This window comes from Microtus oregoni, unplaced genomic scaffold (assembly GCF_018167655.1).
Source record: "Microtus oregoni isolate MIOR12 unplaced genomic scaffold, Mior012 000001F_ref0000356, whole genome shotgun sequence".
NCBI lineage: Eukaryota > Metazoa > Chordata > Mammalia > Rodentia > Cricetidae > Microtus > Microtus oregoni.
The window spans coordinates 35,345,752-35,364,493 of NW_024543060.1; the positions used below are offsets into that span (position 1 = coordinate 35,345,752).

The window sequence follows — 18,742 nt, forward strand, 5'->3', positions numbered from 1 at the left end:
ATGATTAACCATTGGCTTGGAAGCTGATTGGCTCTGGGGCACTAAGGGCAAATGTGCTTGTGATGAACTGTCCTACACTGAAGTCTACCAAAGTGAATATGTACTTTGAATAGATCCAATGTCTGTTCTATTTATTTTTTCTAGTAAAAAGTATTGTGATAGGAGTTTTCATTTTATAAATACACTGAGTTAATCAAAAAGAAAAAGAGAAAAACATGACTCAAGTATATGATGTTTATTACAAGACGGTCATTTTAAATAAAATGCACAGAAAGATGACCATTAAAAAATAGGAAAGGGACTGGAGAGATGATGGCCCTGTGGCTGAGAGTGTTTACCATTCTTTGAAAGGAGTCAATTTTGGTTCCCAGTACCTACCTGTAACTCTTGCTCCAGGTATCCAAGACCTTCTGATTATCTGTAGGAAACAAGTGCCATGTACATATAGAAACATACACAATTCAAAATTTAAAAAAATATTATTTTTAGAAAATGTTAGCATGTTGTAAAGACAAAGACTGCTGGAAATGTTACAGATCAAATGATTCCTAAAGAACCATAATAAATTATGAATTCTCTGCTAGTCTCTGTCTGTTCCATTTCTGACCCTCCTTAGAGAAGCTGGTGGTGCTTCAGTCTGGGGAAGTCACCATATCAATCCCAAATTTAATGTGGACATCCTATCAGCATAGCACACGGACACCCAGAACTTCTGAACTCAAGTGATCCTCCTGCGGCAGTACAGGTCTGTGCCCCTCTGCCCAGCCTCCTGCAGACCTTGGAAGACAATAAAATTAACATGTGAGTTGGAGACTAGACAGAAGTATTGTGCTAGTATAGAAGCATGGGTGATAATTGCATTATGACTATGCGAGGTTTCCTTGATTTATACTCAGTTGACCTTCTATATTAATCATATCTACTGTGTAGTTTCAGTCAACTGTAGATCACAAATAATTTTCAAAAACATGTGCCTCAGAGCTAAAGAGATGATTTAGGGGCTAAGAGAGTGTACTACTCTTCCAGAGGACCTAAGTTTGATTCCCAGAACCCAATTCAGATGTCTCACAACCAATCATTAACTCCAGTTCCAAGAGATCTGATGCCGCCTTCTGACCTCCAGAGGTACCTGCACCTTTGTGCCTGAGCTTGTGCATAACACACAGTCATGCACACGATTAACAAAAACATACATTAAAGTGTGCCTGTTAGAGGCAGGTGGATCTCTGTGAGTTTAAGGACAGGCGGGGCTACACAGTGAAACCCTGTTTTGAGTCCCCCACCACCACCACCACCAAAGTGCGCGCACTAAAGATCTGCAGACATTTTTGTCATTATTCTCTAAATGGTACAGTACAATAACTTTCCATGGGTTGGTATTGTTTGGGGTGTTGTAAGAAGTAATTGAGGTGACTGAGTATGTGCATGCATGCAGGTTATATGGAAGCACTGTTACAAGATTTTGCATTAGAGATTTGAGTATCCACAGAGTTTTCTATATCAGCATTTCTATACCAGCATTTCTGGAGCCATTCCTTCATTGATACAAAGAGATATTTTTTGCTTATGGGTGAAAATACTGGTTACCATACAATAACCGGGTGTTATTCACTCTCAGCTAGTCTCAGGAAGAAAAGTTATGAGGACGACGGTGCTAAGTACAAATGATAAAGCATGTGGAGCATCAAAGGCCTATCTGGATTCTCCTGTATCATTTGTGTTCTTGTAACTTGGTAAATTTGAAGTCACAAAAACAAATGCTCTAAAATTGTTTTAGAAAATGTAAGAGTGAAGCCATTAATACCTAAAGGTGTGCATGTAGTCAGCAGCTTAAAGGAATGAGAGTGTGCTGGCCTCTAGGACAGAGTGCTTCTTTGCCTACTGCCTGCTGCAGAACAGCGGCCTCCTCCAACTTAGCATTCCTCTCTTGCCATGCAGCCTACTGCGCATGTAGCATCCTTCTTGGTCCTCTTTCTGTCCTCCTGTGACTGCACATAGACTGTGAATCCCCCTTGTGCTATGAATAGGAAAATTATATCTAACCTAGAAATCCCATGTCTTTTGCCAGCGTCATGGAAAAATAACACTTAACCTGTTAGATTGAAAGGTAAAAATCAATTCCCAGACCTATTCTTGAATATGTTCTACTTGTCCCTATTTGTTGTGTGTTTTTCACTGTGAATTCTTGGCAGAATACCTTTCTCCATTTCATCTCTACAGCCTCCCGCCATTCTGTCGCTGTGTAACTCTGGGATGGTTCTTTGTCCGTCTCTACTACTCTTTAGTCTGTCCCTCCGTCTCACTCTTTACTCCATTTCCCCCTTCCACTAATTTGCCTTTTCTCTTCTTCCCTTTGCCTCTCATTTGAATAAACTCAGATTGAATACATCAATGAGAGCAGACATTATTATATTCACCTTTATTCCCATATGGAGTCAAGTATAGAATTCTTTTATATATTTCTGGTGGATGGTTAATATTATAAATGCTAACTGATAACTTGAGCTTTTCTTAAACCTTGAAAAATGACTGTTTTGTTCTAGGCTAGCATGTAGCTCACATAGATCAAGAGTACCAACACAGATCATAGATTGTTAAGGGTCTGAAGAGTTTTGGAGATCATTTCAAGCTAACGTCACTTTCCTAATGCTGCTGTAATATGTTATCACCAAAGAACTGAGGACTCTGTCCTTTTTATTTCTTCTCACTGTAGTTAGACTGGTGATGGCTTTGTCGGATTAGACATAAATCACAAACACTGTTGCGTCTGTTGAAAGTGACAATTTAAAGCTAACTGGATTACCACTGATAAGTCAGTTTTGCATCCTCTACGTATATTTTGTGGAACAACAGCATTTGGGAAGTTATCCCCCAGTATCTATCTTAAGACAGTTAACACCTGGCTCACTGTAACTAATAAAAGCTGGCACCAGAGCCTTTCTCTTGGCCACGTAGGCCCTGTGCTGGTGACCCAGACCACTGAGCTGTAGATGTCATCTCTTGGGTTTAGCTACAGTCCTTCAGCGTACTGCCAGCATGACTGAGGTTCTGTCACTTCCCCCCCTTGTGCTCTGCTTTCTCTGACTGTAAGATATGAGTATAGTTGTAATGATCCCATGGACTACTGGAAGACTAGTGCTTCACAGAGTACCTGGCGTAAAGTAAAGGGTGCACATTTTGTGTAATGTTCCTGTTCACTTACAAGATGGGAAGAGGCTATAATGCCTTCCTTGTAACTTGTCAGCTAATACCGAGGGTTGTCAGATGATTGAGGCCATCACCTCCGGAGGGGTTAGCTTTACTCTTGTTTATAATTTTTAGGGTTTATTTCCTCTCATTCGAGTTTATACTCTCTAAATAATTGTTTTTAACCAATGCCTATTATGGTTCGGTTTTCTTTCCACTTTTGTTCTTTATGTGACTTGTCTATGTTTCATGGATTTTGTGTTACATTTTTAAAGCCATATATATGTATATATATAGTGATACTATTTTAGTGGCTTTTAAATCTTTAGTTTTATGAGTCTGTGCAATGAAAATGAGGATATGTAAATTTTCAGATGTGCACTTAAAAAGTTATGTAACAACCTTGTGCTTATTATAAATACCCACTTTACCCACTTTAAGCAACATTCCTACGTGATCCTTTACTAGAATACAATTATTAAAAGTACTCGACCCTATGAATACAAGTATGACCATACGTTGCTTTTAAGGATAAATGATCAGCCCAGTAACGTGGTCTAAGTCAAGTATTCTCTCTTTTAATTATGTAGTCCTCCTCGCCATCCTCATCACAGCCTCATTCTAGCCACTGCAGAGCGAAGGCCTCATCATTGTGTCACCATGCATCCCTGCCCTGGGTCAAACGTAACCATGTAGGCCCTGCAAAGGCTACCAGTCCATCTCTCCGTCTTCGTCGCTGGCGACCCTTCTTACGCCTACCATCTTTGGGTCTCCATTCTGTTGTAAGTGTAGTCAATCTTCCATCTCTTCTCCCAGTGACAAGGGCAGTCTTTTTGTTTGTGTGTTTGTTTTTCCTTAAACGTCTTCAGTCTTTAAAGTGCTTTTCTCTTGGTTCACTCAACCATTAGCTTTTTCTACTCCAATAAGATTGCAAGCAAACCTCCATGCTCTGCAGTCTTGCTTGACGTTTGCCCGTGCCTTGGTGAACATCCATCTTTCCGCTCCATATCCTGTGAATGTAAGGGTACGTGCCTGTTGATGAATACTGATTGGCATTGTGAGAACACTAAGTTCCTATGAATTGTTAAAGTGAGTGCCTGTTTCCTTACCCTTCGGCTTTCTGATTTCACTTAGGTAAGTTAGGTCAACAAATGCTATGTACCCTTTGAGTTCTTTGCCATCTATTCCTTTATTATTTTTTTTTCATATTTCTGAGCATGACTAGTCTTTTGCTATGCTTTGGATCACTTTACTTACTCTGTTCTCAATCTAAATCCTCCATGGTGTAGCGTGTTGCATCTAAGCTATTTTACTCCTTGATGTGGCTCAGGTACTTGGTTTAATCTTGATCCAATCTTTCCTGCCAACTCAGTTTGAAAAGATCTTTTCCAAGTAAGAGATGGAGATTTGCTCCTTGTGTATTAATATAGGTGTCCTACAAATTTTACTTCTCTCGTAATCTAAAAGCATCAGCCAACAATTATAATATGCATATACATAAGGCCTTAAATATCCAAGGTGATAGAATTCCAGTAGTTCTCAGACATTAAAATAAACTACAGAATGAAGCAACCAAGCTCTTGTCTTTGTGATGTTCTAAGCTACTGAAGGCAATGGCTGTGGTTTGACAGAGCCCACCTAGAAATGCGATGTCTGAAAGCTTTAGTGTGTGCCAAGCATCATAGAAACTTGTTATTTCTATAACTAGTTGCAGCATTTGAAGCAGGAGGAAGTCAAAATATGCATACATTGTAGCATTTAAAAGCCGCTAAATGTCCAATACCCTTTCTTCGCCTCATTTACCCTTTTAAAGCTATCTTCAAACGGCAGCAGTTTTCTTTATCCTTTGCTTCCACCCAATATCAGTGTGGTCATCACATAGTTTCCATTCGTGCTGAATATCAACAGACTGCTTATTATTCCTCTCTCTCTTTCTCTCTCTCTCTCTCTCTCTCTCTCTCCCTCTCCCTCTCTCCCTCTCTCCCTCTCTCTCTCTCTCTCTCCCTCCCTCCCTCCCTCCCTTTCTCTCCCTCTCGTCTCCTAACCAGATTACAACATTCATTTGTCCTTTTTATTTATTCATCCATTTGATATGTGTGCTTCTCCATTGCGCTATGCACTGTTGACACAGTTCGAGATAAAGGTGAATTAGAACAGAGTACAGTCTAATGCATTCTGACCGGGGAACAGTTCACTTCATTCTATGTATGAATAATTCCTTCTGTATTTAAAAATTATAAGCATAAATGAGCATGTTATTTAGCATTTGCAGTTTTGTTTTTGTGTATTGTTGTTTGTTGCTGCATATTAATTTCATTGCCTTATCACTTTGTAAATGTTTCCATAGCATACTTAGTGCTTCAGAACATGGACTGGAGCTGCACTGCATGGGTTGTCGTCCAGGGGCCATCACTTGCTAGCCATTCAAATGTGTTACTAAGATGTGTTACCTTTCTACTCTGTGTTCTTGAGTGTAAGATGCATATGAGCATGTAAAGCTACCTGACTGGAGTTGTCTGATTAATTGACCAATACAAATACAGCATTCCATCAGTGCCTGGTATAGATGAAGTGCCCTATGATTATACCTTAAACCTTTTTCTGATGTGAAATTTATATTTAGTAATTAATGAATGCATTGATGATATCACTTTTTAGTTCTTTGGGATTAATGAGAAACCTTCTAAATTGAGGATTTAGAAGATAGAAAAAAGTAGGCAAGCCTTACTAATCTATAGCTTCTGTTTTTCATATGTGCTATAGTTCTATGATGACTATTTTTAAACAGGAAGACATGCTGGAATTTTCTGCTTGCTTACTCTTGGATTTCCTGGAATACTTGTTGGGCAGTGAATGATTGCAGACTTTATACTCTCAGACTAATGGGATTGGTCAAAGGATAAAGCTTACCAGAAATAATGAGGTTTTCAGGAAAGTTGAAACATTTACCTATTATGACAAGTTGGAAGGCTTTTCCTACTGCTTTTTGTTTTAAGACAGGAACTTGCTGTGCTACTCAGACTAGCCTCAAAGTCTTGATCATTCAGCACTTAGCTTGTTAAGTGCTGCAATTACAGGCATGTGCCAGCACTCCTGGCTTGAGATTTGGATTTTAATGTTCACTTTTACTTAAAAAGGGACATTGCACATATTTTGGTACTTCCTTACAGTTGTGATGGTGTATTAATATTATAACAATATGTAAGGTTTATATAGTGTTTAACAGTTCACAAATATTTTCACACGTGCATTTAAACTTCAAGGGGGTGGGGCTGGAGAAATGGCTCACTGGTTAAGAACACAGGTTACAGTTTCAAAAACTGGGGTTCAATTCACAGTACCCACATGGTGGCTCACAACCTTCTATAATTCCAGCCAGGGAATCAGATACTCCCTTCTGACATCTGGAGGCAATGCATGCATGTGGTACACAGACATGTATACAGGCACTGAATGAATGTGGTACATGGACTACATACAGGCACTGAATGAATGTGGTACACAGACGTGCATACAGGCACTGCATGCCTGTGGTACACAGACGAGCGTTCTTAAAATCCCAGTGCACTCAGCTACAACTCTAAACTCAATAACCATTTAAACCTCAAAATAGATGAGCTCCTAGGTATTGGGTGCACATTCAAGTCCCCAACTCCAGTGGAAGATTTTTTAACCTCTAGTGACCTTCCACCTTATTGGCAAATATGAAAAATGGAGGCTATATGATGTTTAGTTATTAAGGGAAATTGTTCAAATGAATGAGAATTAGTTTGCATATCAGTGTCTGAATGAAATAATGTCTCAAAGACTTCAGATACTTGATAGTCTCAGTTAAGTAATTACTTGTAGCATTTCTGGTTTTTAATGAATTTATAAATACCTTGGTTCAGTCTTGAAAAGACCAGATTCTCTCCTAGTCACTGATAAAATAATACAAGATTGAGTAATCACAAATATGTTTTTGACAGAGAAGTAAAGACATTTATTATTACTGACCTTAAATATTTGTAGAACTATTAGATTCAAGAATGGTCCAGCATAATGTAAAACACAAGACATGTTTTAGGCTCAATATGAAACATGACTCAGGGCTGGAGAGATGGCTCAGCAGTTAAAGAGCACTGACTGCTCTTCCAGAGGTCCTGAGTTCAATTCCCAGCAACCACATGGTGGCTCTCAGCCATCTATAATGAGATCTGGTGTCCTCTTCTGGCATGCAGACATACATGGAAGGAATGTTGCATACATAATAAATAATTCTTAAAAAAAAGAAACATGACTCTATGAAACTGTCATATTAGTGGCATAGTCTCCAAATGTAATGACAGCTCCTGTCATTAGAGGGGTTTGTAGTAAAGAGGAGTACAGTAATGGGTGGTGATAAAACTAGGACGTTTTGATTTATACCGACTGTGAAATTCTTTAGTTCTGGACTGAAATGAATGAGAATTAGTTTGCATATCAGTTTCTGAAAACTTTCTTTCATTCAAAGCTCAAGGGAAATAGTTTCAGAAAAATAAGATTAAGTCATCATGTCAGTAAACACTTAGAGGCATGCTGTATGCCTTACGGAATAAAATAGCAATGAATAAAAAGTCCTGATTGTTCCGCAACTTTAATTTCTGCATCAAAAGTATTTACATTAAACTATTGAAAGATATATAGTTATTTGAAGGTGAAAATAACAGCCTTTGAGTTATAAAATACTGAGTTACTTAAAATAGGTAATGTAAAACAAAATTTGATTTAAGCTACTTGGAAATTTTTGCTTCATACAATTGAAGTTCCACATATATTTAGCTGTGAGTGCTCTTCAGTTTATTTAGATTTAGTAAATAACTAATATATTTACTATATATCATAAAATGCCAGTTTGTATATTAACTTTACCTAAGTGAATTCAAATGTCTAGGAAATGTGAATATTGCTTGTGTAAATTGAGTTTGATAAGCTAAGGAAATGGAGGTATAGTTTAAATAGCAAGTTGTTCATTAAGAGTTAAAGAAAAGAAAGAAATACAGGTTATAGTTTATTGTATGTTAGTTTTTCTTTTCTTCATTCGTAATCATTAGGACTATTTCCTTCATCTATTCATTTAAAAGCTTCCTGAATCTAGAATGATTGTTTACACTGCATTGTTCAAAGCATGAGATTTTTAAGTTCAAACAACAGACAGCTCACTTTCTGGTGTCCTAAAACTTAACTTCAAAAGAGTTTCTAACTTCAAGAATTAAGAAAAATATCTTAACATTTATATTTTGACGTTTAAATCAGTTCATTCCTTCATTTCAGTGAGCAGTATACATTGTCCATATGCTGTGCACATGCACAGCATCTTATGCTGACAGTGTGAATTCAAGTTAAACAAAATGTTCAGTTTCCACACTGGGTGAGACTAAGTGATGTGTTTTACTGTTGATGATGAACATGGTATCATAAGCATCGCGTGGCCATTCTCTGCATCCCATCAGTAACTGGCCTTGAATTATACTGGATAAATGTTGTCTTCTGTCATTTTATATTATTTAATACACTTATTTGTACTTGATTGATTTGCTTAGCTACTAATGTACATAATATATTTTTCCCTCCTATTCCAGGCACCAAGTATAGATGAGAAAGTAGATCTTCATTTTATTGCGTTAGTTCATGTAGATGGGCATCTCTATGAATTAGGTAAGAACTGTTTTAATTTATCCTGGGGAGAGAGAATTTGTTGTAAAAGGGACTATTCTCACTTTATTTACTGAAATTGCTAGAGAAACAGTGACTATGATGTATACTCCAAGATTTATAAAAGTGATGGTGGCATTGAAAATGAGAGAATTGGTAGAAAAGATAGGAACATCTGAGCTGTTTGGAGAAGAGCAGTGAGAAGGAAAGAGTTGTAGTAAAACTCCATGGGGCTGGGGTGTGCTGGAGAGGAGGGAGAGCACTGGCTCCTCTAGAGCTCCAGTTCCAAGGGATCTGACATGACACCCTCTTCTGGCCTCCGCAGGCACCAGGCATGCATGTGGTGCACAGACATTTAGTAGCAAAAGAGTCATTTAAAACAAAACAATAATGAAAACTCCTCAGCTGGGCGGTGGTGGCACACGCCTTTAATTGCAGCACTCGGGAGACAGAGGTAGAGGCAGGCAGATCTCTGGGAGTTTGAGGCTAGCCTGGTCTAGAGTGAGTTCCAGGACAGCCAGGGCTACACAGAGAAACCCTGTCTCAAGACAACAACAACAACAGAAAAAAAAAAAATAGAAAGAAAGTAAAACAAAAAAGAAAAAGAAAAAATCCCAAAGCCCTCAATTTGGTTGGTCAAATTGTTCTCTTAGCCTAAAGGCTAATGGGGCAGTTAGAAGGAAACACATACATCAAAGGTAATCTCAGACTGGAGAGGTGGCCCAGAGGTTAACAGGAAGACACACTGTTCTTGCATAAAACCAAGTTCAGGTCCCCAGCACCTATATCAGGCAGCTCACAGCCTCCCATGACTCCAGCGCCAAGGGATATTGTGCCCTCTGTCAGCCTGTATGCATGTGGTCATGCACGTGTGCACACACATTAGCATTTTAAATATACACGACTGTATATATTAGAGGTCTGTTGAGATTAGAGCTTTAAAAGTGCATTTAAAGAAATGTAGAAATGTAAAGAAAGCTACAGTCGTGAAACTGTTGCAGAGAGTTGGGGTGGGTGCAAAACAAATAAATATGCGGTTGCTGATTCCTTCCACAAAAGTAGGCTGTTATCCAATGTGAATGACATTAATGCTTCTAACAAATTCAAAAATAATTTTGAGCAAGCTGAATAATTCATACTGAATTTGTGAATAAAAATAGAGATTATGAGAATACAATTTTTAAGAAAACAGCTATTTAAAGTGGCTCTTGGGATTGCACCTGGGGCCTCATATGCGCTAGGCAAGCAGTCTGAGGCTGAGCTCCGCACCCAGCGTCGTCTTGTTTTTAAGACATGTGGTTGTCGGGTGACGCAGGTGGTTCTTACAGGGCAGTGTATTGCAGTCTTACTTATTTTCTCTTTCCTAGGTTGTCAGGTTAACTGATGAGAAGGACCAAGTTATTTCTGGTTTTTAATTATGATTTCTTTTCTTTAAGGCCTCTGTAAGTTTCTAGTATATTTAAAGATGAATCACTCCTAGATAAATTTGCAGATTGGAGTTCAGTGGCAAATTCCAAGTACACAGAATAAGCAAACATAAAAATGTTAACTGATAAATTATTGCCTTTAAAAAGTAAACTTCAAAAATTATATTTTTGAATAGTTTTGGATATTTATGGAAATTAGAATAGTACATTCTCCCATTTACCTTTCTCCTAGGTTTGGCAGATCCTCTTAGTATTTCTGAAACATTTGAAAAAATGTTACAGACACGATGCTGTAGTATCTTTTAATAGGTTTTTGAGTATTTCCTGAAAAGAGGTAGTTTTCTCTGCAGCTGCCATTTGAAATCAGCATTGATACATTATTACCTAAGGATCTGGCTATGCATTTATCATAGTAAGCCAGTTAGAGGTTCTGAAGTCAGCCCAGGATTATGACCCTTTGTGTATCATTGTCTCACTAAATCCCAAAAGTTCTTCAGCTTTTTATTGTCTTTTGTGTCATTGACATTTTTAAGAGGCTAAGACAGGTGTTCCTTCTATCTGGGTGGTCTGCTCTTTCCTCATGATGTATGTGTTTTGGGGCAAGAATATAACAGCAGCGAGGCTACATCCTAAGGCATTGCCCATTTCTGTCATTTTTGACGACGTTAACTTTTGTCACTTGGTTTAGTTAGAATCGGTCTGATTTTTCTACTACACTGCTGATTAATAATTATTCCATGTTTATTAATAAGCAACGAGTAGTTATTATTTCAGGAGATCTTTTGAGACTATAATAAATACGTAATTTCTCAACATGTTATCCCGTCTTCTTTTTAGAGAGGGTCTAACTATATAGCCTGGCTGTCTTCAAACTCACAGAGATGTACCTGCCTCTACCTCCCAAGTGTTGGGATTAAAGGTGTGTGTCACTGTGTCTGGCCAGTCATTACCATACTTAACAGATATATAAAATTAGAGCCAAACCTGGTGGTGCGGGCCTGAGATCCTAGCTGCAAGGGAAGCTGAGGCAGGAGGATGATAAATTCAAGTCTTACCTGGGTTACAGAGTGTACCAAGGTCAGTCTGGTGAAGGCAGTGAGTTTCCACCTCGGATTAGATCCAGGGCAGAGCTCAATGAGAGTTTCTAGCACATGTGGTGCGCTTGGGTCAGCCCCCAGTGCCTCACAATGTCAGTAACGAATCCACCTGCAGGCTGGCTGTCCAGCCCCGGCGTTAGCTTCGCTCTAAATTGATGCTAGAATGAAATAGTATAGCTTCATTTTGCTTCTTTGACATCTTAAGAGCAATTATTTAATATGTACTCTTAATAAGGTTGATTGAAATTCTACATTATTCTAAACTGTTTATGAAAGAACATTATTCAGGAGAGTTTATTGCTTCACTAGAGTCTAATAAAATATTAGAATATAAATGATACAATGCAAGGAAATAGACACATTAGTTTATTACTATTAGCTAAGGAGGGAAGCCTGCATTATTTTGCCTTTACATAAAAATGAAAAGGTAAAATGTTTTAGTTGTATGGTAGGCTGTAATGCATATAATCTACTCTTACAGCGGCAGGACGGAGGGCTACTGAGAAATGAGCATCTGTCATAAGACTGTTTTACTGTTGTGTTTATTTTTATTTTTGAAACAAGATCTCACTGTGCGGGAGGTTATAGATTTGGATATGGATCAGTTCACTTGATTAGCATTGACTTTTGTCATTGTGAACTTTTTTTGTAATATTGAGAAGTACTAGCTTATTGAAGGTGATGGTGAATTTGTGTAAATAGTTCTAGGTTGTAAATTGTTGCTTTCATCAGTAGTCCTCAAGCCACAGTAGTTGTTTTTTCATTCATAAAATCATGCCATTCTTACTTAGTTTTTTAAGAGTGAAAATCATACTGGGCAGTGGAGGCATGTGCCTTTAATCCCAGCAGGCACATCACTGAGTTCCAGGATGGCCAGTGAGTTTTAGGATGGCCAGGGCTACACAGAAAAACCCTGTCTCGGGGGGCGGGGAGGAATTTATTATAGGCCAATTGGGAATTCTTTTTTTGTACGGACCTATACACAAAGCAGAAAACATATCCTAGTTAAAATGCCAGGGAACCATCAAGCAGTAACCCAGAGAAGCCCCACTAATGCATTGAGGAAAGAAAGTGCAGCCATGTAAAGTACCTATTGAAATGAAGAAACTCAGGCATGGAGACGGCTGCTGCTCTGGGTCGGTGTTACTCCAAATGCGTAGTTACTTGAAATGTGAATGTTTTAAATATACTAACTGTTAATATTTGGTGGAAGCTAAAGCTATAGGTTACATATTTGAAAATCCTTGTTTTAAGATATAGTACTTAAACTATGTACCTCTCCTTGATTCATTGTAGGAGAGGAAATGGAAGGTAAGATACATTCTCTGGTAAAAACAAGAACTTGCCTATTTGTTTGTCTTCCACAGATGGACGGAAACCATTTCCAATCAACCACGGGAAAACTAGTGATGAGACGTTGTTAGAGGTAACAGTAAAAGAACTGGTCCGCTTTAGCCTTTTCTGACCTTTTGGACTCTATATTGACTGTTTTTTTTTTTTTTTCCTCTTGTGGATGCTTCTTGGTCCTTGATCTATTTAGAAAATCCCCACACAAAATCTTGAATCAGTCTTAAAACTATGCAAGCCAGAGGCTAGCAGAGCTCTGCGTGAGCAAACTGAACCTTGAACAAATCAAAATGAGTTGTTTATTTCTAGGTCATATTCTGTTAAAGCCAAGATACGTTAGTTGTGACTTGATCCCTGATTTTAGAGTTCTTTAATGGGAACAAGTTATGTGGCTTAGCATCAAGGAATTATGGAATTTTCGGGTTAAAAGTTGTTTTTTGAATTTTGTTGAGTTCTGAGACAGAGTCTCATTATGTAGACAACACTGGCTAGCCTGGAAACTGGCTGTGTGGACCAGGCTGGCCTTGAACTCAAAGAATTCTGCCTACCAATGATTAAAGACTGTGTTATCATGCCTTATGGGTTAAAAGGTTTCAAAAGTCACCTCAAGGAAGAGTATTCATCAGCTGGTTTTCATGGAGAGATTAATAACTATGCTACTTGGAAAAATTAGAAAAGAGGAATGGGAATTGACCTGCCTGACTGCAGAGTGAGTTTAAGATCAGCCAGAAGTACTTGGTGAGACTCTGAAAATGGAGAGGGGGCAGGGCTTCAGGAGAGGGCTTGCCAAGATTCTGGATTTGACCCTTAGTCCTGGAAGCAGGCAGGGGAAGGTAGTAACAGGATTTGCTGTATTTTATGCTAAGCAAATAAGTTTTATTTATTTATTTTATTTTTATTCTTTGACATTTTTAGTTTTTATTTCATATTGAAAAAAGAAGTCTTCGGTATAAAATTAGTGTAAATTAGAAACATAAAGAATCTTCAAATTGAAAACCTATACTTTTCTCCCATAGGATGCCATAGAAGTGTGCAAGAAGTTCATGGAGCGTGACCCCGATGAGTTAAGGTTTAATGCAATTGCTCTCTCGGCAGCGTAGCTTCTCGACAGAAATGCCAAATGTGTGTTATCTGCAACAAAACTTACATTTCTGCTGCCATAACTAACTCAAAATTTTTGATATTTTCATTAACTTGACTGATTAAACTTTATGTGAATAAACTTTGACATTACCTGTGTTTTGTGTTGTTTTTGCTGCAACTTAAAGGTCAGTTCTTTGTTTTCTTTTTCCCTGTACTAGATTTATCTTGTGGCAGTACTGACAATAGCCTTCTTATGCCTTTGATATTTCAAGATCGTGTATTAGGGCAGCAGGCACATCTTCCATCCCCAGTGTGAATGTACTTTATGTTTTATATGCTTCCTTATTATGTAGAAAACAGTTGTTGAGCGTTTACTTGTGGCAAGATGGTAACTATCCTAGCCATGGGACTTAGCAGCTGTGAACACTGTTGACCGATGCTGTAGTCATGGAGATTTGTTCTTGTGATCAGAGATATGTAGCAAAGACATAAAGAACAGGCAAAGCAGCAGTAGAGGCTAGCCAGTTAGTGTTTGTGCTAGAGAGTAACTGAGCGGTCTGTAGAGCTTCTTGACAAGGGAGCTTCTGGGAAAAGCTGGCCAAAGCTGAGGCCTGAGTGACAGAACATGAGCAGGAAATAATCATTGCAGCATCTTGAAATTATGATAGGACCTGATAGGAGGATTATGTGACCTGCACAGAGGAAGTGAGGGAAGTAGCAAGAAATGGGGTCAGAGGAGGAACGGTGCAGGAAAGGTCATTTGGATTCATTGCCATTGTGCTGTAAGTCATGGGGCTTGTGAATGGGAAAGAGTGAGCTGATTCGGTTTATAACTTTGAAAGATCATTCTGATAACCACAGATGAATATTTGGGGCAGAGGGCTTCAGAATAGAGACAGAAGGACTTGTGAGAAGCCCACGGTGGGAGTTCACTGAGAGGTGTGCTTTGAGGAAGGAATGGCTTCAGGAAGCTTTGAAAGAGAAGTATAAGGCTCTGAAAAGGTGGACGATTGTGTACAGAGTTGAATTGAGGCCTAGGGTTACTCAGATGGAATGTTTTAGATCTTTGCGGGGGAGGGGCTTCTTAAGCATGTGCATTTACCAAAGCTCATATTACTTATTATGCACATTTCGTCTCAGACAGCAAAAGTGGATTTGGGTTGGACTGAGTATAGTAGGAGAAAGACCTGCTTGTCCTGAAATTCTGGACCAGTGACAGCGTAGTTTAGAGGATTCACTGAATTACTGTGGATTCCCGAGGCAGTTATGTGGCAAAAGCACCTTTTAGCAAGTGTAGCATGGCAGTGGCGTGCACAAGATCAGGGAAAAAATACAGTCTAATTGGGAAGGCCACTTTGGAGGACATTTGAATTTCCCAGGTTTCCATCATTGGAAAGAGGGTCTAGATAAGCCGATGACAATTGGGATGAAATAATGTGAAATGCATCCTGTACTGTGGCTGCATATACGCACGATGCCTTTGCCATGCCAAGTGCTCTGTTCTTATAACATTGTGTGTTCACACGCATGTCACGCAGTCCAGTCTGGCCTCCTTGCACTTCTCCACTACACATAAGTTAGTTCTAAAATAGTGGCCCAGTATCCAGAATTACTCTTCCCTCAAGTTTGCTATGAAGAACACTAGGGGAAAAACTAACTTGTTGACATTTTACTTATTTTTTTTAATGTGTTACGGCCAGAATAGAGGATATTTGCTCATCATGTTTCACTCATGTTAAACGGGAACCTTTAGTGTTCAGGGAAAACTCATCTGAAGAGAATCTGTTTGCTTCTTTACTAGAGACTAAGGCCAAGCAAGTTGTGGCCCTTTCCTGTATAATGTGCATCACCATGATAAATCTAGGGGGAACGGTAGAGACACAGGGAATAAGTGTATTTGCGTGAAAGGCTTGGGGAGTTGACTAAACCTCTTTTATTAGGAGTAATTGCTTTGAACTCCTAACACTGCAAGAAAAAAATTGAAACGCACAGAGGCACTTTAGTTAATGGAGACACCATGGTTAATGTTACACTTTACATGTTTGTGCCTAAGACAAATGGCAAATCAAACTTTAATATCTTTAAAAATTACCTGTAATTACTTATAACAATACTTAAATAACCTTTTATTTCATTTTAGATTTGTATACAGTACTGATTAAGTCTTATCATCGGCCATGTGAAACATAATTCACTTATTTGCTGACAGTAATAAAATTTAAAGATATTTCTATCTGCTAATGTTGGTCTGTGTCAATAGCTTCCAAAATAAACATCTGCGAGCTGACCATTCTTCTACCAGTGTTTGTAAAAATTAAAGAGAAACATATCTCCAGGACCTACAGAAACTTTACTTATAGAAATACATTCTAGATAAATTTTGCATAGATGTGTGTGCATATATGTTCACGTGCAAATGCTTATATGTACATGTCCTGAAAATCGAATCCTCTATATGTGAGTTTCAAAGGTATCCTCAGACCCAACCATCAATAGATAGAAAGCATTTGGAAACATTAACATTCTTACACAGACCATGTATGTAGTATTTGCATTATGTTTGGGATTCCTGGCAATCTGGAGATTAACTTGAGTGCAGGAGAGTGTGTGTAGATGATATGAACCTACTGTGTTATATTTGCATGTGGGTGTCCTGGAGTTTGGTTTCAGGTGGGGTTGGAATGGAGGCCAGGACCAGTCCACAGATAAGGATGCTCATGTGCCCTCACCTTCACACGTGTTCACACTTGGAAGAGGCCATGGGTCTAGCTTCTTGGTATCAGTTAAATCCTTGACTGATCCTAAGGAAAACTGCTTGAAAAATGTTTCATCATTGCAAGATGTTTTGAGAGCTAGTGTGGTAGTTTGAATGGAATTGGCCCTCCATAAGCTCATAGGAAGATGCATTTTTAAGAGGTGTGAATTTGTTGGAATAGGTATGGTCTTGTTGGAGGAAGTGCTTCACTGTGGGGGTGGGCTCTGAGGTCTTATACATGCTTGAGTCAGGCCCAGTGTCTCAGTTCTCTTCCTGTTGCGTTTGAAGGTCAGAATGTAGAATTTGGATCCAAAGATGATGTTCCTTCTCCAGCACCATGTCACACCATGATGATAATGGGCTAGACCTCTGAAACTATAAGCCACACCATTAAATGTTTTCTAAGAGTTGTCATGGTCATGATGACTCTTAATGGCGATGGAAACCCTGACGAGGCTTTTAATATACAAAGTGTGATGTTTTTATCTTTTATGATTCTCTGGTAAGGTGTGTTCCCTGTACTTTCCTAGAATTATTACCAGAACCCAGGTATGGAACATGCTGTGTTCAAATAGCAGAAAACAGATTTTCTTCCTTTATTTTGATACAGAAATTTAACCTCAAAATACATAAATATTGTGGTATTAAAAATTGAATATTGTTAAGGCATTGGTGGGGAGTAGTGCCAGTAGTCATACCCATTTTGACTTCATTTCTTACATATTCTTACTTGCTTTGTCTTTGAAATAAAAGTTATTCTAAATCTGTGTCTTTTGGCAATTCCGAACCTGTTATTTATAGCCGTATGTTAGATGAAGATCCTCAGTGTGACATTTCTACAGTCCACAATCACATACTCTAAAGGAGCCCACCAAGACACTGAAGACAGACTGTTGTCCATAGTTCCTTGTCTAATGGTTAGTGTAGTTGGAAACGTCTTACTGAATACAACCTATACTGGAAACTGTTAAAAAATGAAGTAAAGTTACATAGAAAAATTACAATAAAGATTTTCAGAAATAGAAAAGGCATGTAGTTTAAATGTGAAGTTTCCCTGATGAGCTGGTGGTTGGACAGTTGTCCCTCAGTTGATGTCCTTTTAGAAGGTCATGGAACCTTTAAGAGTTGGAGGTTTGATTTCCCAGACCCACATTCTGTCCTTCCTGTCCTTGGTAATTCCTTACTAGGGATACGGTGTGACCAGCTGCCTTAAGACACTGGTGGCCATGCCTTCTCAACCATAATGGACTATATCCCTTTCAACTCTAAGCCAATATAAACCCTTCATTGCTTAAGTGGCTTCTGTTCAGACAAGTCCTCCAGAGGGATGAATATAAATTTAAAGTCAAGAACAAGGCCCCAGTGTTACACATTCACCTAATAGATGAAAACAAAAATTTTCAAGCCATTTTATCTTGAATATGTAGGATTTGAAGCACATACAAATATTGTAAATTCAGCCACTTTTTGTTTGTCTTTCTGTTATTTTTTATATAGTAAGACTGATGAAATTTTGATAATTGAGAACTTGCCTGTTTGGTGACACACAATGGCTTGCCACTTTTGCTTTAGGACAAAGCTGTAGAAAGTAGTTTTCAAGGAGGGAGCCTCTTCAGTGTCCTTGAACACTGAGTGCTTCGGGCAGGAAGCATCTACCTCATTCTCCACCACTGTGATCTTGTACACAGTTTGCACAGTCACCATGAATGCCATGCTGCCCTGTTTTATTTGCGTGCTCTTTATTTTATCCATCTAGTTCAAGCATGGTATTTCATCGTCTGGCTATAATTTAAAAGATGACTTTTAAGAAATTGGCTTATTTTTATCAACTAAAAAGCCACCCACCCACCTTCAATTTTCCTTCGTTGAGTATGAAGGGAATGTCCTGTCAGCTCTTTCCCAGTGTGCCTTGATAACTGGAGAATAGGAAGGCTTCAAAATAAGACAAGTGCTGATTTTGTTTTAGCAACTTTGAAGATGTGACCTGGAATGCTTAGTCAGCTATTCATCTCAGTGTGAACTGTTCCCTAACACTTTCAAAAGTGGATCGCGTGTTCCAGTTACCACAAGAATCCCAGTGAGGGCTTTCTGTTTCACAGGACGAATGGCCACTTCCTGTTGTCTTAACATGGAATGCCTGGGGAAAGTAACTAGAACTCAGCCAGAGACAGAGT

At 38.7% G+C, this 18,742-nt stretch overlaps 1 protein-coding gene across 1 annotated transcript in view; it reads left to right on the plus strand.

The window, feature by feature from the left end:
• The window catches only part of Uchl3 (ubiquitin C-terminal hydrolase L3), a 47,613-nt gene extending 33,655 nt beyond the window's left edge, over positions 1–13,958 (plus strand). Inside the window, exons 7-9 of the mRNA XM_041677673.1 lie at positions 8,787–8,862; positions 12,751–12,809; positions 13,747–13,958. Of these exons, the coding sequence (XP_041533607.1) occupies positions 8,787–8,862; positions 12,751–12,809; positions 13,747–13,830 (219 nt within the window). The 3' untranslated portion in view covers positions 13,831–13,958. The remainder of the gene's footprint in view (positions 1–8,786; positions 8,863–12,750; positions 12,810–13,746) is intronic.
• The last annotated feature ends 4,784 nt before the right edge of the window (positions 13,959–18,742 follow it).